At 40.6% G+C, this 24,564-nt stretch overlaps 1 protein-coding gene across 3 annotated transcripts in view; it reads left to right on the plus strand.

Moving 5' to 3' along the window:
- LOC128642927 (histo-blood group ABO system transferase) overlaps positions 1-24,337 on the plus strand; it is a 160,771-nt gene extending 136,434 nt beyond the window's left edge. For all 3 annotated transcript variants that reach the window (XM_053695817.1, XM_053695818.1, XM_053695816.1), the window contains 2 exons: positions 8,217-8,351; positions 23,274-24,337. In XM_053695817.1, coding sequence (XP_053551792.1) covers positions 8,217-8,351; positions 23,274-24,000 — 862 coding nt within the window. In that variant the 3' untranslated portion in view covers positions 24,001-24,337. The remainder of the gene's footprint in view (positions 1-8,216; positions 8,352-23,273) is intronic.
- The last annotated feature ends 227 nt before the right edge of the window (positions 24,338-24,564 follow it).

The following is a 24,564-nucleotide window of genomic DNA, read 5'->3' on the forward strand; positions in this document are numbered from 1 at the left end:
TAGGAAGTCATATAGTCACAGTATTTATATAAGGCGAGGGGCTAGGAAGCTATACAGTGACTGTATTTATATAGGGCGAGAGGCTAGGAAGTCATACAGTGACAGTATTTATATAGGGTGAGTGGCTAGGAAGTCATACAGTGACAGTATTTATATAGGGTGAGTGGCTAGGAAGTCATACAGTGACAGTATTTATATAGGGCGAGGGGCTAGGAAGTCATACAGTGACAGTATTTATCTAGGGTGAGTGGCTAGGAAGTCATACAGTGACAGTATTTATATAGGGTGAGTGGCTAGGAAGTCATACAGTAACAGTATTTATATAGGATGAGGGGCTAGGAAGTCATACAGTGACAGTATTTGTATAGGGTGAGTGGCTAGGAAGTCATACAGTGACAGTATTTATATAGGGTGAGTGGCTAGGAAGTCATACAGTGACAGTATTTATATAGGGCGAGAGGCTAGGAAGTCATACAGTGACAGTATTTATCTAGGGTGAGTGGCTAGGAAGTCATACAGTGACAGTATTTATATAGGGTGAGTGGCTAGGAAGTCATACAGTGACAGTATTTATATAGGGTGAGGGGCTAGGAAGTCATACAGTGACAGTATTTATATAGGGCGAGAGGCTAGGAAGTCATACAGTGACAGTATTTATATAGGGTGAGTGGCTAGGAAGTCATACAGTGACAGTATTTATATAGGGCGAGAGGCTAGGAAGTCATACAGTGACAGTTTTTATATAGGGTGAGTGGCTAGGAAGTCATACAGTGACAGTATTTATATAGGGCAAGGGGCTAGGAAGTCATACAGTGACAGTATTTATATAGGGTGAGTGGCTAGGAAGTCATACAGTGACTGTATTTATATAGGGAGAGTGGCTAGGAAGTCATACAGTGACAGTTTTTATATAGGGTGAGTGGCTAGGAAGTCATACAGTGACAGTATTTATATAGGGCGAGAGGCTAGGAAGTCATACAGTGAAAGTATTTATCTAGGGTGAGTGGCTAGGAAGTCATACAGTAACAGTATTTATATAGGGTGAGGGGCTAGGAAGTCATACAGTGACAGTATTTGTATAGGGTGAGTGGCTAGGAAGTCATACAGTGACAGTATTTATATAGGGCGAGTGGCTAGGAAGTCATACAGTGACAGTATTTATATAGGGCGAGAGGCTAGGAAGTCATACAGTGACAGTATTTATCTAGGGTGAGTGGCTAGGAAGTCATACAGTGACAGTATTTATATAGGGTGAGTGGCTAGGAAGTCATACAGTAACAGTATTTATATAGGGTGAGGGGCTAGGAAGTCATACAGTGACAGTATTTATATAGTGCGAGAGGCTAGGAAGTCATACAGTGACAGTATTTATCTAGGGTGAGTGGCTAGGAAGTCATACAGTGACAGTATTTATATAGGGTGAGTGGCTAGGAAGTCATACAGTGACAGTATTTATATAGGGTTAGTGGCTAGGAAGTCATACAGTCACAGTATTTATATAGGGCGAGTGGCTAGGAAGTCATACAGTGACAGTATTTATATAGGGTGAGGAGCTAGGAAGTCATACAGTGACAGTATTTATATAGGGTGAGGGGCTAGGAAGCTATACAATGACAGTATTTATATAGGGTGAGTGGCTAGGAAGTCATACAGTGACAGTATTTATATAGGGTGAGGAGCTAGGAAGTCATACAGTGACAGTATTTATATAGGGTTAGTGGCTAGGAAGTCATACAGTCACAGTATTTATCTAGGGTGAGTGGCTAGGAAGTCATACAGTGACAGTATTTATATAGGGTGAGTGGCTAGGAAGTCATACAGTGACAGTATTTATATAGGGTTAGTGGCTAGGAAGTCATACAGTGACAGTATTTATATAGGGTGAGTGGCTAGGAAGTCATACAGTGACAGTATTTATATAGGGTGAGGAGCTAGGAAGTCATACAGTGACAGTATTTATATAGGGTGAGGGGCTAGGAAGCTATACAGTGACAGTATTTATATAGGGAGAGTGGCTAGGAAGCTATATAGTGACAGTATTTATATAGGGTGAGGAGCTAGGAAGTCATACAGTCACAGTATTTATATAGGGTGAGTGGCTAGGAAGTCATACAGTGACAGTATTTATATAGGGCGAGTGGCTAGGAAGTCATACAGTGACAGTATTTGTATAGGGTGAGTGGCTAGGAAGTCATACAGTGACAGTATTTATATATGGTGAGGAGCTAGGAAGCTATACAATCACAGTATTTATATAGGGTGAGGAGCTAGGAAGCTATACAGTCACAGTATTTATATAGGGTGAGTGGCTAGGAAGTCATACAGTGACAGTATTTATATAGGGCGAGAGGCTAGGAAGTCATACAGTGACAGTATTTATATAGGGAGAGGGGCTAGGAAGTCATATAGTCACAGTATTTATATAAGGCGAGGGGCTAGGAAGCTATACAGTGACTGTATTTATATAGGGCGAGGGGCTAGGAAGTCATACAGTGACAGTATTTATATAGGGTGAGTGGCTAGGAAGTCATACAGTGACAGTATTTATATAGGGTGAGTGGCTAGGAAGTCATACAGTAACAGTATTTATATAGGGTGAGTGGCTAGGAAGTCATACAGTGACAGTATTTATATAGGGTGAGGGGCTAGGAAGTCATACAGTGACAGTATTTATATAGGGTGAGTGGCTTGGAAGTCATACAGTGACAGTTTTTATATAGGGTGAGTGGCTAGGAAGTCATACAGTGACAGTATTTATATAGGGCGAGTGTCTAGGAAGTCATACAGTGACAGTATTTATATAGGGCGAGTGGCTAGGAAGTCATACAGTCACAGTATTTATCTAGGGTGAGTGGCTAGGAAGTCATACAGTGACAGTATTTATATAGGGTGAGTGGCTAGGAAGTCATACAGTGACAGTATTTATATAGGGTTAGTGGCTAGGAAGTCATACAGTGACAGTATTTATATAGGGTGAGTGGCTAGGAAGTCATACAGTGACAGTATTTATATAGGGTGAGGGGCTAGGAAGCTATACAGTGACAGTACTTATATAGGGCGAGTGGCTAGGAAGTCATACAGTGACAGTTTTTATATAGGGCGAGTGGCTAGGAAGTCATACAGTGACAGTATTTATATAGGGAGAGGGGCTAGGAAGTCATATAGTCACAGTATTTATATAAGGCGAGGGGCTAGGAAGCTATACAGTGACTGTATTTATATAGGGCGAGAGGCTAGGAAGTCATACAGTGACAGTATTTATATAGGGTGAGTGGCTAGGAAGTCATACAGTGACAGTATTTATATAGGGTGAGTGGCTAGGAAGTCATACAGTGACAGTATTTATATAGGGCGAGGGGCTAGGAAGTCATACAGTGACAGTATTTATCTAGGGTGAGTGGCTAGGAAGTCATACAGTGACAGTATTTATATAGGGCGAGAGGCTAGGAAGTCATACAGTGACAGTATTTATATAGGGTGAGTGGCTAGGAAGTCATACAGTAACAGTATTTATATAGGATGAGGGGCTAGGAAGTCATACAGTGACAGTATTTGTATAGGGTGAGTGGCTAGGAAGTCATACAGTGACAGTATTTATATAGGGTGAGTGGCTAGGAAGTCATACAGTGACAGTATTTATATAGGGCGAGAGGCTAGGAAGTCATACAGTGACAGTATTTATCTAGGGTGAGTGGCTAGGAAGTCATACAGTGACAGTATTTATATAGGGTGAGTGGCTAGGAAGTCATACAGTGACAGTATTTATATAGGGTGAGGGGCTAGGAAGTCATACAGTGACAGTATTTATATAGGGCGAGAGGCTAGGAAGTCATACAGTGACAGTATTTATATAGGGTGAGTGGCTAGGAAGTCATACAGTGACAGTATTTATATAGGGCGAGAGGCTAGGAAGTCATACAGTGACAGTTTTTATATAGGGTGAGTGGCTAGGAAGTCATACAGTGACAGTATTTATATAGGGCAAGGGGCTAGGAAGTCATACAGTGACAGTATTTATATAGGGTGAGTGGCTAGGAAGTCATACAGTGACTGTATTTATATAGGGAGAGTGGCTAGGAAGTCATACAGTGACAGTTTTTATATAGGGTGAGTGGCTAGGAAGTCATACAGTGACAGTATTTATATAGGGCGAGAGGCTAGGAAGTCATACAGTGACAGTATTTATCTAGGGTGAGTGGCTAGGAAGTCATACAGTAACAGTATTTATATAGGGTGAGGGGCTAGGAAGTCATACAGTGACAGTATTTGTATAGGGTGAGTGGCTAGGAAGTCATACAGTGACAGTATTTATATAGGGCGAGTGGCTAGGAAGTCATACAGTGACAGTATTTATATAGGGCGAGAGGCTAGGAAGTCATACAGTGACAGTATTTATCTAGGGTGAGTGGCTAGGAAGTCATACAGTGACAGTATTTATATAGGGTGAGTGGCTAGGAAGTCATACAGTAACAGTATTTATATAGGGTGAGGGGCTAGGAAGTCATACAGTGACAGTATTTATATAGTGCGAGAGGCTAGGAAGTCATACAGTGACAGTATTTATCTAGGGTGAGTGGCTAGGAAGTCATACAGTGACAGTATTTATATAGGGTGAGTGGCTAGGAAGTCATACAGTGACAGTATTTATATAGGGTTAGTGGCTAGGAAGTCATACAGTCACAGTATTTATATAGGGCGAGTGGCTAGGAAGTCATACAGTGACAGTATTTATATAGGGTGAGGAGCTAGGAAGTCATACAGTGACAGTATTTATATAGGGTGAGGGGCTAGGAAGCTATACAATGACAGTATTTATATAGGGTGAGTGGCTAGGAAGTCATACAGTGACAGTATTTATATAGGGTGAGGAGCTAGGAAGTCATACAGTGACAGTATTTATATAGGGTTAGTGGCTAGGAAGTCATACAGTCACAGTATTTATCTAGGGTGAGTGGCTAGGAAGTCATACAGTGACAGTATTTATATAGGGTGAGTGGCTAGGAAGTCATACAGTGACAGTATTTATATAGGGTTAGTGGCTAGGAAGTCATACAGTCACAGTATTTATATAGGGCGAGTGGCTAGGAAGTCATACAGTGACAGTATTTATATAGGGTGAGGAGCTAGGAAGTCATACAGTGACAGTATTTATATAGGGTGAGGGGCTAGGAAGCTATACAGTGACAGTATTTATATAGGGAGAGTGGCTAGGAAGCTATATAGTGACAGTATTTATATAGGGTGAGGAGCTAGGAAGTCATACAGTGACAGTATTTATATAGGGTGAGGGGCTAGGAAGCTATACAGTGACAGTACTTATATAGGGCGAGTGGCTAGGAAGTCATACAGTCACAGTATTTATATAGGGTGAGTGGCTAGGAAGTCATACAGTGACAGTATTTATATAGGGCGAGTGGCTAGGAAGTCATACAGTGACAGTATTTGTATAGGGTGAGTGGCTAGGAAGTCATACAGTGACAGTATTTATATATGGTGAGGAGCTAGGAAGCTATACAATCACAGTATTTATATAGGGTGAGGAGCTAGGAAGCTATACAGTCACAGTATTTATATAGGGTGAGTGGCTAGGAAGTCATACAGTGACAGTATTTATATAGGGCGAGAGGCTAGGAAGTCATACAGTGACAGTATTTATATAGGGAGAGGGGCTAGGAAGTCATATAGTCACAGTATTTATATAAGGCGAGGGGCTAGGAAGCTATACAGTGACTGTATTTATATAGGGCGAGGGGCTAGGAAGTCATACAGTGACAGTATTTATATAGGGTGAGTGGCTAGGAAGTCATACAGTGACAGTATTTATATAGGGTGAGTGGCTAGGAAGTCATACAGTAACAGTATTTATATAGGGTGAGTGGCTAGGAAGTCATACAGTGACAGTATTTATATAGGGTGAGGGGCTAGGAAGTCATACAGTGACAGTATTTATATAGGGTGAGTGGCTAGGAAGTCATACAGTGACAGTTTTTATATAGGGTGAGTGGCTAGGAAGTCATACAGTGACAGTATTTATATAGGGCGAGTGTCTAGGAAGTCATACAGTGACAGTATTTATATAGGGCGAGTGGCTAGGAAGTCATACAGTGACAGTATTTATATAGGGTGAGTGGCTAGGAAGTCATACAGTGACAGTATTTATATAGGGTGAGGAGCTAGGAAGCTATACAGTGACAGTTTTTGTATAGGGTGAGTGGCTAGGAAGTCATACAGTCACAGTATTTATATAGGGTGAGTAGCTAGGAAGCTATACAGTCACAGTATTTATATAGGGTGAGGAGCTAGGAAGCTATACAGACACAGTATTTATATAGGGTGAGTGGCTAGGAAGTCATACAGTCACAGTATTTATATAGGGCGAGAGGCTAGGAAGTCATACAGTGACAGTATTTATATAGGGTGAGTGGCTAGGAAGTCATACAGTGACAGTATTTATATAGGGCAAGGGGCTAGGAAGTCATACAGTGACAGTATTTATATAGGGTGAGGAGCTAGGAAGTCATACAGTGACAGTATTTATATAGGGTGAGGGGCTAGGAAGTCATACAATGACAGTATTTATATAGGGCGAGTGGCTAGGAAGTCATACAGTGACAGTATTTATATAGGGTGAGTGGCTAGGAAGCTATACAGTGACAGTATTTATATAGGGTGAGGAGCTAGGAAGCTATACAGTCACAGTATTTATATAGGGTGAGTGTCTAGGAAGTCATATAGTGACAGTATTTATATAGGGTGAGGAGCTAGGAAGCTATACAGTCACAGTATTTATATAGGGTGAGTGGCTAGGAAGTCATACAGTGACAGTATTTATATAGGGCAAGGGGCTAGGAAGTCATACAGTGACAGTTTTTATATAGGGTGAGTGGCTAGGAAGTCATACAGTGACAGTATTTATATAGGGCGAGTGGCTAGGAAGTCATACAGTGACAGTATTTATATAGGGCGAGTGGCTAGGAAGTCATACAGTGACAGTATTTATATAGGGTGAGTGGCTAGGAAGCTATACAGTCACAGTATTTATATAGGGAGAGTGGCTAGGAAGCTATATAGTGACAGTATTTATATAGGGTGAGGAGCTAGGAAGTCATACAGTGACAGTATTTATATAGGGTGAGGGACTATGAAGCTATACAGTGACAGTATTTATATAGGGTGAGTGTCTAGGAAGTCATATAGTGACAGTATTTATATAGGGTGAGGAGCTAGGAAGCTATACAGTCACAGTATTTATATAGGGTGAGTGGCTAGGAAGTCATACAGTGACAGTATTTATATAGGGCAAGGGGCTAGGAAGTCATACAGTGACAGTTTTTATATAGGGTGAGTGGCTAGGAAGTCATACAGTGACAGTATTTATATAGGGCGAGTGGCTAGGAAGTCATACAGTGACAGTATTTATATAGGGCGAGTGGCTAGGAAGTCATACAGTGACAGTATTTATATAGGGTGAGGAGCTAGGAAGCTATACAGTCACAGTATTTATATAGGGAGAGTGGCTAGGAAGCTATATAGTGACAGTATTTATATAGGGTGAGGAGCTAGGAAGTCATACAGTGACAGTATTTATATAGGGTGAGGGACTAGGAAGCTATACAGTGACAGTATTTATATAGGGTGAGTGGCTAGGAAGTCATACAGTGACAGTATTTGTATAGGGTGAGTGGCTAGGAAGTCATACAGTGACAGTATTTATATAGGGTGAGTGGCTAGGAAGTCATACAGTAACAGTATTTATATAGGGTGAGTGGCTAGGAAGTCATACAGTAACAGTATTTATATAGGGCGAGGGGCTAGGAAGTCATACAGTCCGAAACGAACTAAAACAAATTTTTCTGCCGCGCACAAGTCTAGTCTAATCGGTTTATATTCTTCTGCAATGTAATTCTATGTACAATTCTCCCTGCTCCTCACCTGTCCTTAGTGATTATATTTGGGTTTTTATATAATACTCATGACTATCTTGTATTACCCAGGAATACCATCCTCAGACAAAAGCATTTGCTGTAGATGGGTGGGCTGGTGCTGGTTCTTCTGTTATAGTCCTGTATAGTTCTGCTTGTTTTGTATGAATGTTACTGAATGTCAGACAGCTGTGCACACCCAGTGATATCTCTGCTTACCGCAGGGATCTGCATCACTGAAGTACCAGTATATATTCATTACAATAATGTACTTTTCTGCTTCTCTATATTCAGTAGAACAGATGTTGCGGTGCTGACTCCCTGGCTTGCGCCAATTATCTGGGAAGGAAGCTTTAACATTGATATATTGAATGAATATTTCCATAGAAAAGGTGTTCACATCGGTATAACAGTGTTTGCTATAAAGAAGTAAGTGTACTGTTTGTTACAGTGTAATGTTTTGTGTTCTCTTGTGTTATTTGTGTCATTAATACTCTATTGCTAACTGAGTAAAAAAACTAAATATTATGTTCACATCATCTAAAGGCGTTAGCAATATATAACTAAACTCTCTCCTCTCTTTCTCACTCTTACTCCCTCTCTCTCCCTCTCTCTCTCTCGCACACACACATTCATACAAACACACACACACAGACAAATACGCAAAGACACACAGATACTACACACACAGATATGTACATACACACAAACACAGACAAAAACGCAAACACACACAGATACACACACACACACAGATACACACACACAGAAACGTACATACACACACACACACAGATACGTACATACACACACACACACAGATACGTACATACACACACACACAGATACACACACACACACAGATACACACACACACACAGATACACACACACAGATACGTACATACACACACACACAGATACGTACATACACACACACACAGACAAATACACAAACACACACAGATACTACACACACCGATACGTACATACACACACACACACAGATACACACACACACAGATACGTACATACACACACACACAGATACGTACATACACACACACACAGACAAATACGCAAACACACACAGATACACACACACACACAGATACACACACACAGATACGTACATACACACACACACACAGATACGTACATACACACACACACAGACAAATGCACAAACACACACAGATACTACACACACCAATACGTACATACACACACACACACAGATACACACACACAGATACGTACATAAACACACACACACAGATATGTACATACACACACACACAGACAAATACGCAAACACACACAGATACACACACACAGATACGTACATACACACACACACAGATACGTACATACACACACACACAGACAAATACACAAACACACACAGATACTACACACACAGATACGTACATACACAGACACACAGATACACACACACACAGATACGTACATACACACACACACAGATATGTACATACACACACACACAGATACATACATACACAGATACAGACACACACACACACACAGATATGTACATACACACACACACACAGATACGTACATACACACACACAGATACGTACATACACACACACAGATACGTACATACACACACACACACAGATACGTACATACACACACACACAGATACGCACATACACACACACAGATACGCACATACACACACAGATACACACACACAGATACGTACATACACACACACACAGATACGTACATACACACACACACAGATACGTACATACACACACACACAGATACGTACATACACACACACACACACAGATACGTACATACAGTCACACAGATACACACACACACACACAGATACGTACATACACACACACAGATACACACACACACAGATACGTACATACACACACAGATACGTACACACACAGATACGTACAGACACACACACACACAGATACGTACATACACACACACAGATACAGACACACACACAGATACGTACATACACACACACAGAGACAGACATGCAAACACACAAACAGATACACACACAGATACGCACATACACACACACAGATACGCACATACACACACACAGATACGTACATACACACACGGATACGTACATACACACACACACACACACAGATACACACACACACACACACACACACACAGAGACAGACATGCAAACACACAAACAGATACACACACACAGATACGCACATACACACAGATATGTACATACACACAGATACACACACAAAAACACACAAACAGATACACACACACAGATACACAAATACGCACATATACACACACACAGATACACACATACACAGATACTCACATACACACACACACACACACAGAGATACACACACAGATACACACATACACACACACAGATACTCGCATACACACAGATACACACACACACAGATACGTACGTACATACATACACACACAGATATATACACACAGATACAGATACACATACACAGAGACAGATACGCAAACACACAGATACACAGATACAGATACACACACACTCACATACAGATACACACACACAGATACGCACACACACTCACACAGATACAGATACACACAGATACACACAAATACACACATACACACACACAGATATACACACACAGACACACAGATATACAAACACACAGATACACATACACACACACACACACACAGAGATACAGATACACACAAATACACACAAATAAACACACACACAGATAAACACACAGAGATACACAAATACATACAAACACGGCTAGATTAGGAGTTTTGCGTTACGGAGCGGTGAGGCTTTTAACACTGAAAAATTAGCCATTACGCTGGCCAGGAACGCATATTACGAGTTGCGGCGGTATTGCTATACCGCAAGCATTTTAGCCTGTAACGCAACGTCCATTCCGTACTCAGAAAAATGAAGTTTTTGTTTGGGATTTCCATAGCGCCGGTATTACAAATTGTGTGGTCCAGTTAAAATACTTGCGTTACAGCCTATACCGACATGATCCATACCGCCATCTGAGAACAGTAGTTACGGATTTTGCGAAACAAAAATGTTTCACAAAACTCATAACTAAACTGCTACAAAGTACACTAACACCCATAAACTACCTATTAACCCCTAAACCGCCGCTCTCCTGCATCGCAAACACTATATTAAATTTATTAACCCCTAATCTGCCGCCCACCCACATCACGACTATTAAATAAACCTATTAACCCCTAATTTGCCGTCCACCCACATCGCCAACACTATTTAAATATATTAACCCTTTAACCGTCGCTCCCCGACATCACCAACACTATTAAAAAATATATTAACCCCTCAACCTCCACTCCCCGACTTCACAGACACTAATAAGTTATTAACCCCTAATTCGCCGCTCCCCAACATCACTGACACCTAAATAAACCTATAAACCCCTACACCGCTGGCCCCCCACATCGTCAACACTATAATAAAGTATTAACCCCTAAACCTTCAGCCCCCCACATCGTAACTACTAAACTAAACCTATTAACCCCTAAACCTAACACCCCCTAACTTTAAATTAAAATTACAATTTAACTATATTTAAATAAATAAAAACTTGCCTGTGAAATAAAAATAAACCTACCATTATACTATAAATGAACCTAAAATAACTATTCTAATAAAAAAAAAATACTAACAATTAAAAACCTAAATTACAAGTTTAAAAAAAACTAACACTTCGAAAAAAATAAAAAAATCTGAAATTACAAAAAATAATAAACACTAAATTACAAAAAATAAAAAACGCTATAATTTTTTTTTATAAACTAAATTATCAAAAATAAAAACAATTACACATAATCTAATAGCCCTATAAAAAATAAAAAAGCCCCCTCAAAATTAAAACACCCCCTTAACCTACAATAAACTACCAATAGCCCTTAAAAGGGCTTTTTCGTAGGGCATTGTCCTAAATTAAACAGCTCTTTTACCTGTAAAAAAATTGTATAGGCATTGCCCTTAAAAGGGCATTCAGCTCTTTTACAAGTGCCCAAACCAAAAATAAAACCCACCCAAAAAAAAGAAAAAAAAACACTAACCCCATAAAATCTCTGCAGCGCTGAGCTATCAAGGATGACGAAGACATCCTGCGCGGAATGGCCTCTTCATACGGTCACCGCCGTACACTGAATTTGAATGCAAGGTATCTGTTTCAAAATGGCATACCTTGCATTCCTATTGGCTGATTTGATTCTACAAATTCAAATCAGCCAATAGGATGAGAGCTACTGAAATACTATTGGCTGATTTGAACAGCCAATAGGATTTCAGTAACTCTTATCCTATTGGCTGTTTTGAACAGCCAATAGGATTTTCCAAAGCTCTCATCCTATTGGTTGATTTGAATTTGATGAATCAAATCAGCCAATAGAAATGCAAGGTGCGCCATTTTGAAACTTCTACCTTGCATTCAACTTCAGTGTATGGCGGTGACCTTATGAAGAGGATGCTCCATGCAGGAGTTCTTCATTGTCCTGGATAGCTCCGCTCTGCGCCCCGGGATGAAGATAGAAGACGTCCCCGAGATGGATGAAGGTTGATGTTCTGACGTCAGGAACCTTGAGCAGATTTTATGGGGTTAGTGTTAGGTTTTTTTTAAAAAAAATTGGGTGGTTTTTTTTTTAGATTAGGGATGGGCACTTGTAAAAGAGCTGAATGCCCTGTTGGGGGGATTTTGTATTTTTTTTTTTACAGGTAAAAGAGCTGATTTCTTTAGGGCAATGACCTACAAAAGGTCATTTTAAGGGCTATTGGTAGTTTATTATAGGCTAGGGGGTGTTTTTATTTTGAGGGGTTTTTTTTATAGGGCTATTAGATTAGGTGTAATTGTTTTTATTTTTGACAATTTCATTTATTATTTTTTCGTAATTTAATGTTTATTATTATTATTATAGAGTGAAATAGTTCAATGCCTTGGACGAGGTATGAAAACATTAGATATTTCACGAAAACTTAAGCGTGATCATCGCACTATTAAGATATTTGTGGCTGATTCAGAGCACAGATGGGTTCGTGCAGATAAAGGCACATTAAGGAAGATTTCTGCCAGATCCATGCATCGGATCAAGAGCACAGCTGCTAAAATACCATTACATAGCAGCAAACAGATATTTGAAGCTGCTGGTGCCTCTGGAGTCCCACGGACATCAAGGTGTAGAGTCCTCAAGAATCTTGCAACTGTGCATAAACCTTCCATTTGGCCACCACTAACCAATGCTCACAAGCAGAAACGGCTGCATTGGGCAGAAAAATACATTTAGACTAGTTTTCAAACAGTCCTGTTCACTGATGAGTGCCGTGCAACCCTGGATGGTCCAGATGGATGGAGTAGTGGATGGTTGGTGGACCGCCACCCTGTTCCAACAAGGCTGCGACATCAGCAAGGCGGTGGTGGAGTCATGTTTTGGGCCAGAATCATGGGAAGAGAGCTGTTCGGCCCCTTTAGGGTCCCCGAAGGTGTAAAGATGACCTCTGCAAAGTATGTGGAGTTCCTGACTGACCACTTCCTTCCCTGGTACAGAAGGAAGAACTATGCTTTCCGTAATAAAATCATCTTCATGCATGACAATGCACCATCTCATGCTGCAAAGAATACCTCTGTATCAATGGCTGCTATGGGGATAAAAGGAAAGAAAGTCATGGTGTGGCCTCCATCCTCCCCTGACCTCAATCCTATTGAGAACCTTTGGAGCATCCTCAAGCAAAAGATCTATGAGGGTGGGAGGCAGTTTACATCTAAACAGCAGCTCTTGGAAGCTATTCTGACATCTTGCAAACAAATTCAAGCAGAAACTTTCCAAAAACTCACAAGTTCAATGGATACAAGACTTGTGAAGCTGCTATCAAATAAGGGGTCCTATGTTAAAATGTAACGTGACCTGTTAAAATGTTTAATAAGTTAAAATGTTGTTCAAAGTTTGATTGAAATAGCTTTTGATTTCAGTAAATATGCTGCAAACACAACAATTGACAATTTTCAGTGGCTAGGAAGTCATACAGTGACAGTATTTATATAGGGTGAGGAGCTAGGAAGTCATACAGTGACAGTATTTATATAGGGTGAGTGGCTAGGAAGTCATACAGTGACAGTATATAGGGTGAGTGGCTAGGAAGTCATACAGTGACAGTATTTATATATGGCGAGTGGCTAGGAAGTCATACAGTGACAGTATTTATATAGGGCGAGGGGCTAGGAAGTCATACAGTGACAGTATTTATATAGGGTGAGTGGCTAGGAAGTCATACAGTGACAGTATTTATATAGGGCGAGGGGCTAGGAAGTCATACAGTGACAGTTTTTATATAGGGCGAGTGGCTAGCAAGTCATACAGTGACAGTATTTATATATGGCGAGTGGCTAGGAAGTCATACAGTGACAGTATTTATATATGGCGAGTGGCTAGGAAGTCATACAGTGACAGTATTTATATAGGGCGAGGGGCTAGGAAGTCATACAGTGACAGTTTTTATATAGGGCGAGTGGCTAGCAAGTCATACAGTGACAGTATTTATATAGGGCGAGTGGCTAGGAAGTCATACAGTGACAGTTTTTATATAGGGTGAGTGGCTAGGAAGTCATACAGTAACAGTATTTATATAGGGCAAGGGGCTAGGAAGTCATACAGTGACAGTTTTTATATAGGGTGAGTGGCTAGGAAGTCATACAGTGACAGTATTTATATAGGGCAAGGGGCTAGGAAGTCATACAGTGACAGTATTTATATAGGGTGAGGAGCTAGGAAGTCATACAGTGACAGTTTTTATATAGGGCGAGTGGCTAGGAAGTCATACAGTGACAGTTTTTATATAGGGCGAGTGGCTAGGAAGTCATACAGTGACAGTTTTTATATAGGGTGAGTGGCTAGCAAGTCATACAGTGACAGTATTTATATAGGGCGAGTGGCTAGGAAGTCATACAGTGACAGTTTTTATATAGGGTGAGTGGCTAGGAAGTCATACAGTAACAGTATTTATATAGGGCAAGGGGCTAGGAAGTCATACAGTGACAGTTTTTATATAGGGTGAGTGGCTAGGAAGTCATACAGTGACAGTATTTATATAGGGCAAGGGGCTAGGAAGTCATACAGTGACAGTATTTATATAGGGTGAGGAGCTAGGAAGTCATACAGTGACAGTTTTTATATAGGGCGAGTGGCTAGGAAGTCATACAGTGACAGTATTTATATAGGGCAAGGGGCTAGGAAGTCATACAGTGACAGTATTTATATAGGGTGAGGAGCTAGGAAGTCATACAGTGACAGTTTTTATATAGGGCGAGTGGCTAGGAAGTCATACAGTGACAGTTTTTATATAGGGCGAGTGGCTAGGAAGTCATACAGTGACAGTTTTTATATAGGGTGAGTGGCTAGCAAGTCATACAGTGACAGTATTTATATAGGGCGAGTGGCTAGGAAGTCATACAGTGACAGTTTTTATATAGGGTGAGTGGCTAGGAAGTCATACAGTAACAGTATTTATATAGGGCAAGGGGCTAGGAAGTCATACAGTGACAGTTTTTATATAGGGTGAGTGGCTAGGAAGTCATACAGTGACAGTATTTATATAGGGCAAGGGGCTAGGAAGTCATACAGTGACAGTATTTATATAGGGTGAGGAGCTAGGAAGTCATACAGTGACAGTTTTTATATAGGGCGAGTGGCTAGGAAGTCATACAGTGACAGTTTTTATATAGGGCGAGTGGCTAGGAAGTCATACAGCAACAGTTTTTATATAGGGTGAGTGGCTAGCAAGTCATACAGTGACAGTATTTATATAGGGCGAGTGGCTAGGAAGTCATACAGTGACAGTTTTTATATAGGGTGAGTGTCTAGGAAGTCATATAGTGACAGTATTTATATAGGGTGAGGAGCTAGGAAGCTATACAGTGACAGTATTTATATAGGGCGAGGGGCTAGGAAGCTATACAGTGACTGTATTTATATAGGGCGAGTGGCTAGGAAGCTATACAGTGACAGTATTTATATAGGGCGAGTGGCTAGGAAGTCATACAGTGACAGTATTTATATAGGGCAAGGGGCTAGGAAGTCATACAGTGACAGTATTTATATAGGGCAAGGGGCTAGGAAGTCATACAGTGACAGTATTTGTATAGGGCGAGGGGCTAGGAAGTCATACAGTGACAGTATTTATATAGGGTGAGTGTCTAGGAAGTCATACAGTGACAGTATTTATATAGGGGGAGTGTCTAGGAAGTCATACAGTGACAGTATTTATATAGGGCGAGGGGCTAGGAAGCTATACAGTGACAGTATTTATATAGGGCGAGGGGCTAGGAAGCTATACAGTGACAGTATTTATATAGGGTGAGGGGCTAGGAAGTCATATAGTAACAGTATTTATATAGGGTGAGTGGCTAGGAAGTCATACAGTGACAGTATTTGTATAGGGCGAGGGGCTAGGACAGAGCTTTCCAAACTTTTCATGTTGGTGACACACTTTTTAGACCTACATCATTTCGCGACACAGTAATTCAGTTGTACTAGCAAACAGGAGGTTAAACTAACTTGTTTTAAGAGATACGGACACACACATAAATGATATAATAACAAAATGTATTTACAAGTAACAGTATGTATGTGCAAGAATAAAAAAAAAGTTTAATAACACCAATAGCTACTTTTAATGGGATGTATGAGGTTGATGGGATGAACACAGTTTCGGAATATTTGGTGGAATATTAGATAAAGACACTCACATTTCATCATCAAGCATTTTTAAGCTTCCACTTCCTATCCATATATCAAGAGCAGGAGCAGCAATGCACTACTGGGAGCTAGTTGCAAAACAATCCCACTGACTTCTGACTTCAGCTCAGCGTTTAAGCTGCCACCCTCAGAGCTCGGTGAGTCCGATTGACTACTGCCTGCTCTGCAAACACACTGATGTCCCACTCAATGACTACACTTGCAGTCACGAGCCAATTAAGGAGACTACACGTGCAGTCAGGAGGCCAATGTGCCGCCAAATCCGCCAATGGTAATAGTTTCAGTTCCCACTGAGCTGTGCCAATTGGTTAAGATGATCTGTGACCCACTAGGTATCAATCACGTGTTAACCATGTGATATGCGTAGCAGGCAGGTGGAAAGTCAGAAACCAAAAAACTATTTAAAAAAAAATAATTAAATTTAAAAAAAATTGTGCTGAAGCAGGGACACACCTACCCACTGCTGCCGACACACTAGTGTGTCCCGACACACAGTTTGGAAAGCACTGGGCTAGGAAGTCATACAGTGACAGTATTTATATAGGGCGAGTGGCTAGGAAGTCATACAGTGACAGTATTTATATAGGGTGAGTGTCTAGGAAGTCATACAGTGACAGTTTTTATATAGGGTGAGTGGCTAGGAAGTCATACAGTGACAGTATTTATATAGGGCGAGTGGCTAGGAAGTCATACAGTGACAGTATTTATATAGGGCGAGGGGCTAGGAAGTCATACAGTGACAGTATTTATATAGGGTGAGTGGCTAGGAAGTCATACAGTGACAGTATTTATATAGGGCGAGGGGCTAGGAAGCTATACAGTGACAGTATTTATATAGGGTTAGTGTCTAGGAAGTCATACAGTGACAGTATTTATATAGGGCAAGGGGCTAGGAAGTCATACAGTGACAGTATTTATATAGGGCGAGGGGCTAGGAAGCTATACAGTGACAGTATTTATATAGGGTTAGTGTCTAGGAAGTCATACAGTGACAGTATTTATATAGGGCAAGGGGCTAGGAAGTCATACAGTGACAGTATTTATATAGGGCAAGGGGCTAGGAAGTCATACAGTGACAGTATTTATATAGGGCAAGGGGCTAGGAAGTCATACAGTGACAGTATTTATATAGGGCGAGGGGCTAGGAAGTCATATAGTGACAGTATTTATATAGGGCAAGGGGCTAGGAAGTCATACAGTGACAGTATTTATATAGGGCGAGTGGCTAGGAAGTCATACAGTGACAGTATTTATATAGGGCAAGGGGCTAGGAAGTCATACAGTGACAGTATTTATATAGGGCGAGTGGCTAGGAAGTCATACAGTGACAGTATTTATATAGGGCAAGGGGCTAGGAAGTCATACAGTGACAGTATTTATATAGGGAGAGGGGCTAGGAAGTCATACAGTGACAGTATTTATATAGGGTGAGGAGCTAGGAAGTCATACAGTGACAGTATTTATATAGGGTGAGGAGCTAGGAAGTCATACAGTGACAGTATTTATATAGGGTGAGTGGCTAGCAAGTCATACAGTGACAGTATTTATATAGGGCGAGTGGCTAGGAAGTCATACAGTGACAGTATTTATATAGGGTGAGTGGCTAGGAAGTCATACAGTGACAGTTTTTATATAGGGCGAGTGGCTAGGAAGTCATACAGTGACAGTATTTATATAGGGTGAGGAGCTAGGAAGCTATACAGTGACTGTATTTATATAGGGCGAGTGGCTAGGAAGCTATACAGTGACTGTATTTATATAGGGCGAGTGGCTAGGAAGCTATACAGTGACTGTATTTATATAGGGCGAGTGGCTAGGAAGCTATACAGTGACAGTATTTATATAGGGTGAGTGGCTAGCAAGTCATACAGTGACAGTATTTATATAGGGCGAGTGGCTAGGAAGCTATACAGTGACTGTATTTATATAGGGCGAGTGGCTAGGAAGCCATACAGTGACAGTATTTATATAGGGTGAGGAGCTAGGAAGTCATACAGTGACAGTATTTATATAGGGTGAGTGGCTAGCAAGTCATACAGTGACAGTATTTATATAGGGCGAGTGGCTAGGAAGTCATACAGTGACAGTATTTATATAGGGTGAGTGGCTAGGAAGTCATACAGTGACAGTTTTTATATAGGGCGAGTGGCTAGGAAGTCATACAGTGACAGTATTTATATAGGGTGAGGAGCTAGGAAGCTATACAGTGACTGTATTTATATAGGGCGAGTGGCTAGGAAGCTATACAGTGACTGTATTTATATAGGGCGAGTGGCTAGGAAGCTATACAGTGACTGTATTTATATAGGGCGAGTGGCTAGGAAGCTATACAGTGACTGTATTTATATAGGGCGAGTGGCTAGGAAGCTATACAGTGACAGTATTTATATAGGGCGAGTGGCTAGGAAGCTATACAGTGACAGTATTTATATAGGGCGAGTGGCTAGGAAGCTATACAGTGACAGTATTTATATAGGGTGAGGGGCTAGGAAGTCATACAGTGACAGTATTTATATAGTGTGAGTGGCTAGGAAGTCATACAGTGACAGTATTTATATAGGGCGAGGGGCTAGGAAGTCATACAGTGACAGTATTTATATAGGGTGAGTGGCTAGGAAGTCATACAGTGACAGTATTTATATAGGGCGAGGGGCTAGAAAGTCATACAGTGACAGTATTTATATAGGGTGAGTGGCTAGGAAGTCATATAGTAACAGTATTTATATAGGGCGAGTGGCTAGGAAGCTATACAGTGACAGTATTTATATAGGGTGAGTGGCTAGGAAGCTATACAGTGACTGTATTTATATAGGGCGAGTGGCTAGGAAGCTATACAGTGACAGTATTTATATAGGGAGAGTGGCTAGGAAGTCATACAGTGACAGTATTTATATAGGGCAAGGGGCTAGGAAGTCATACAGTGACAGTATTTATATAGGGCAAGGGGCTAGGAAGTCATACAGTGACAGTATTTATATAGGGTGAGGGGCTAGGAAGTCATACAGTGACAGTATTTATATAGGGTGAGTGGCTAGGAAGTCATACAGTGACAGTTTTTATATAGGGTGAGTGGCTAGGAAGTCATACAGTGACAGTATTTATATAGGGAGAGTGGCTAGGAAGCTATACAGTGACAGTATTTATATAGGGTGAGTGGCTAGGAAGCTATACAGTGACAGTATTTATATAGGGCAAGTGGCTTTGAAGTCATACAGTGACAGTATTTATATAGGGCGAGTGGCTTTGAAGTCATACAGTGACAGTATTTATATAGGGTGACTGGCTAGCAAGTCATACAGTGACAGTATTTATCTAGGGTGAGTGGCTAGGAAGTCATACAGTGACTGTATTTATATAGGGTGACTGGCTAGCAAGTCATACAGTGACAGTATTTATCTAGGGTGAGTGGCTAGGAAGTCATACAGTGACTGTATTTATATAGGGTGAGTGGCTAGGAAGTCATACAGTGACAGTATTTATCTAGGGTGAGTGGCTAGGAAGTCATACAGTGACAGTATTTATATAGGGTGAGTGGCTAGGAAGCTATACAGTAACAGTATTTATATAGGGTGAGGGGCTAGGAAGCTATACAGTGACTGTATTTATATAGGGCGAGTGGCTAGGAAGCTATACAGTGACAGTATTTATATAGGGTGAGTGGCTAGGAAGTCATACAGTGACAGTATTTATATAGGGCGAGTGGCTAGGAAGTCATACAGTGACAGTATTTATATAGGGCGAGGGGCTAGCAAGTCATACAGTGACAGTATTTATCTAGGGTGAGTGGCTAGGAAGTCATACAGTGACAGTATTTATCTAGGGTGAGTGGCTAGGAAGTCATACAGTAACAGTATTTATATAGGGTGAGTGGCTAGGAAGTCATACAGTGAGAGTATTTATCTAGGGTGAGTGGCTAGGAAGTCATACAGTGACAGTATTTGTATAGGGTGAGTGGCTAGGAAGTCATACAGTGACAGTATTTATATAGGGTGAGGAGCTAGGAAGTCATACAGTGACAGTATTTATATAGGGTGAGTGGCTAGGAAGTCATACAGTGACAGTATTTATATAGGGCGAGTGGCTAGGTAGCTATACAGTGACAGTATTTATATAGGGCGAGTGGCTAGGAAGTCATACAGTGACAGTATTTATATAGGGCGAGTGGCTAGGAAGTCATACAGTGACAGTATTTATATAGGGTGAGGAGCTAGGAAGTCATACAGTGACAGTATTTATATAGGGAGAGTGGCTAGGAAGTCATACAGTGACAGTATTTATATAGGGAGAGTGGCTAGGAAGTCATGCAGTGACAGTATTTATATAGGGTGAGGAGCTAGGAAGTCATACAGTGACAGTATTTATATAGGGTGAGTGGCTAGGAAGTCATACAGTGACAGTATTTATATAGGGTGAGTGGCTAGGAAGCTATACAGTAACAGTATTTATATAGGGTGAGTGGCTAGGAAGCTATACAGTGACAGTATTTATATAGGGTGAGGGGCTAGGAAGTCATACAGTGACAGTATTTATATAGGGTGAGTGGCTAGGAAGTCATACAGTGACAGTATTTATATAGGGTGAGGGGCTAGGAAGTCATACAGTGACAGTATTTATATAGGGTGAGTGGCTAGGAAGTCATACAGTGACAGTATTTATATAGGGTGAGTGGCTAGGAAGTCATACAGTGACAGTATTTATATAGGGTGAGGGGCTAGGAAGTCATACAGTGACAGTATTTGTATAGGGTGAGTGGCTAGGAAGTCATACAGTGACAGTATTTATCTAGGGTGAGTGGCTAGGAAGTCATACAGTGACAGTATTTGTATAGGGCGAGAGGCTAGGAAGTCATACAGTGACAGTATTTATATAGGGTGAGTGGCTAGGAAGTCATACAGTGACAGTATTTATATAGGGTGAGTGGCTAGGAAGTCATACAGTGACAGTATTTATATAGGGCGAGTGGCTAGGAAGTCATACAGTGACAGTATTTATATAGGGTGAGGGGCTAGGAAGTCATACAGTGACAGTATTTATATAGGGTGAGGAGCTAGGAAGTCATACAGTGACAGTATTTATATAGGGTGAGTGGCTAGGAAGTCATACAGTGACAGTATTTATATAGGGCGAGTGGCTAGGAAGTCATACAGTGACAGTATTTATATAGGGCGAGGGGCTAGGAAGTCATACAGTGACTGTATTTATATAGGGCGAGGGGCTAGGAAGTCATACAGTGACAGTATTTATATAGGGTGAGTGGCTAGGAAGTCATACAGTGACAGTATTTATATAGGGAGAGTGGCTAGGAAGCTATACAGTGACAGTATTTATATAGGGCGAGTGGCTAGGAAGTCATACAGTGACAGTATTTATATAGGGTGAGGAGCTAGGAAGTCATACAGTGACAGTATTTATATAGGGAGAGTGGCTAGGAAGTCATACAGTGACAGTATTTATATAGGGAGAGTGGCTAGGAAGTCATGCAGTGACAGTATTTATATAGGGTGAGGAGCTAGGAAGTCATACAGTGACAGTATTTATATAGGGTGAGTGGCTAGGAAGTCATACAGTGACAGTATTTATATAGGGTGAGTGGCTAGGAAGTCATACAGTGACAGTATTTATATAGGGTGAGTGGCTAGGAAGTCATACAGTGACAGTATTTATATAGGGTGAGTGGCTAGGAAGTCATACAGTGACAGTATTTATATAGGGCGAGTGGCTAGGAAGTCATACAGTGACAGTATTTATATAGGGCGAGTGGCTAGGAAGTCATACAGTGACAGTATGTATATAGGGCGAGTGGCTAGGAAGCTATATAGTGACAGTATTTATATAGGGTGAGTGGCTAGGAAGCTATACAGTGACAGTATTTATATAGAGTGAGAAAGTGGGAAACTGCAGCTACCTCATTTTACCCATCATGCTTCTTGCATTTGCTGTCATTCATTTCATTTTAATATGGTTTTTGTTGCTACTTGGTGCACTTTCTTCCAAACTTTCTAATTTGACATTTCCTAAGTGTACACTTCTGTTATCCCTTCCTTGAGATATTCTAGGTGTGACAGATTTACAGACTGATCTGCCTGTTCTATTATTTTTGGACTGACCCTCCCCACCCCCTTTGCCAAGTTACGATTCTTTAAACGTGCTACCATCCTCTCCCCAACAGACCTGCACCCATGTCATTCAGGTGCAATCTATCCTTACTGTGCAAATTGTACCCAAGTGAAAAGTCAGCCCAGTGCTCTAATAAAGCAAAGCCCTTGTTTTTGCTTCGTGATTTTAAACAGGAATTAACTGTCCTTAGCTCATTCTGCCTTACTGGTTAGCATATCAATACTTTTGCTAATTGTGTTGACTTTTGTTAAATGTAAAAGATATCTGCTGACTGGTTCTAGCTGTATTCATTATGTTACTGTAATTAGTCAACAACATCATTCAGTTTTATTTGACTAAACTGAATGTTCTCCTATGGAATTAAGTGTTGTCTTCATATTGTTTAGTTAACACAATGATTCTCTAAATATATTGTTTTTTTCAGATATGTGATGTTTGTAAAAACATTCATTGAAACAGCTGAACAGTTCTTCATGGTTGGGCACAATGTCACCTACTATGTCTTCACTGATCGTCCCAATGACATCCCTTTGGTTCCACTTAAAGAGGGGAGACACTTGGAAATTCTGGAGGTCCCTGGATACAAACGATGGCAGGATATAACCATGAGGCGCATGCAGGTGATTCGGGATAATTGCCGCCAAAGGTTCCTCAATGAAGTGGATTACTTGGTGTGTGTTGATGTAGATATGACCTTTAATGACCACGTTGGAGTAGAAATCTTAAGTGATGTGTTTGGTGCTTTACATCCTGGCTTTTTTGGAGCATCACGCCCAGCATTTACCTATGAGCGCCGACCTCAGTCTCAAGCTGGAATCCCTGTTGATGAGGGGGACTATTATTACGCAGGAGGATTTTTTGGGGGAACAATTGAGGAAGTCTACAAACTAACAAACTTCTGTCACAATGCCATGATGACAGACAAGGAACATAATCTTGAAGCACTTTGGCATGATGAGAGTTATTTAAACAAATATTTTCTTTATCATAAACCAACTAAGGTCCTCTCTCCTGAGTATATTTGGAACATTTACTATGGTAACCCGGCTGTGCTTAAGAAGAGAAGGTTTAATTCTATTCAGAAGGACTATAGCCAAGTCCGTAGCAGAAGATCAGTCCAGGAAAATGTAAATCACAAAACAACAGTTTGAGTTTCCCAGTTCATAGTCTACTGTGCAAAACCACAGAAGAAAATAATATAATATTTGTATTGCTGAAGCAAGATAAATCTGTTTAATCCTGGTGCTGTTTGTTGTTTAATACACATCTAACAACCTCTCTGCAAGGCAGTGGGGAGAATTCCCAGATCCGTTATTTGCTGATTCACCAAACTGAAGCCAGTACCTATGTTCCCCTTGAGGTGTGTTCTTGGGAAGACAGTGTTAGCACCACAAAACAATAAGAAATTGTGTACATGATGGTTACTTTGTTTTGTTTTTATTTGACAATTTACAAGAAATAAACCCAAAAGTCTATATTTCCAGATCATTCTCTGTAGCTGTTTATTGATCTTATTTGTGTAATATAGATCACAATAATTATATTAATGGTGCAGATGAGCTGTGCTTAGCGACTATAAAATCTCAATCTGTAATTTCCTTGCTTTATTCGCAACACTTTGTTCACTATTAGTTTAGTGAAAATAAACTTGTGCTGGTCCTGTTTGTTAGAATCACAATCTGAATCCTCAGTGTTTAAAGGTCCATTATAATAAA

Source organism: Bombina bombina, chromosome 12, assembly GCF_027579735.1.
Source record: "Bombina bombina isolate aBomBom1 chromosome 12, aBomBom1.pri, whole genome shotgun sequence".
Classification (NCBI taxonomy): Eukaryota; Metazoa; Chordata; class Amphibia; order Anura; family Bombinatoridae; genus Bombina; species Bombina bombina.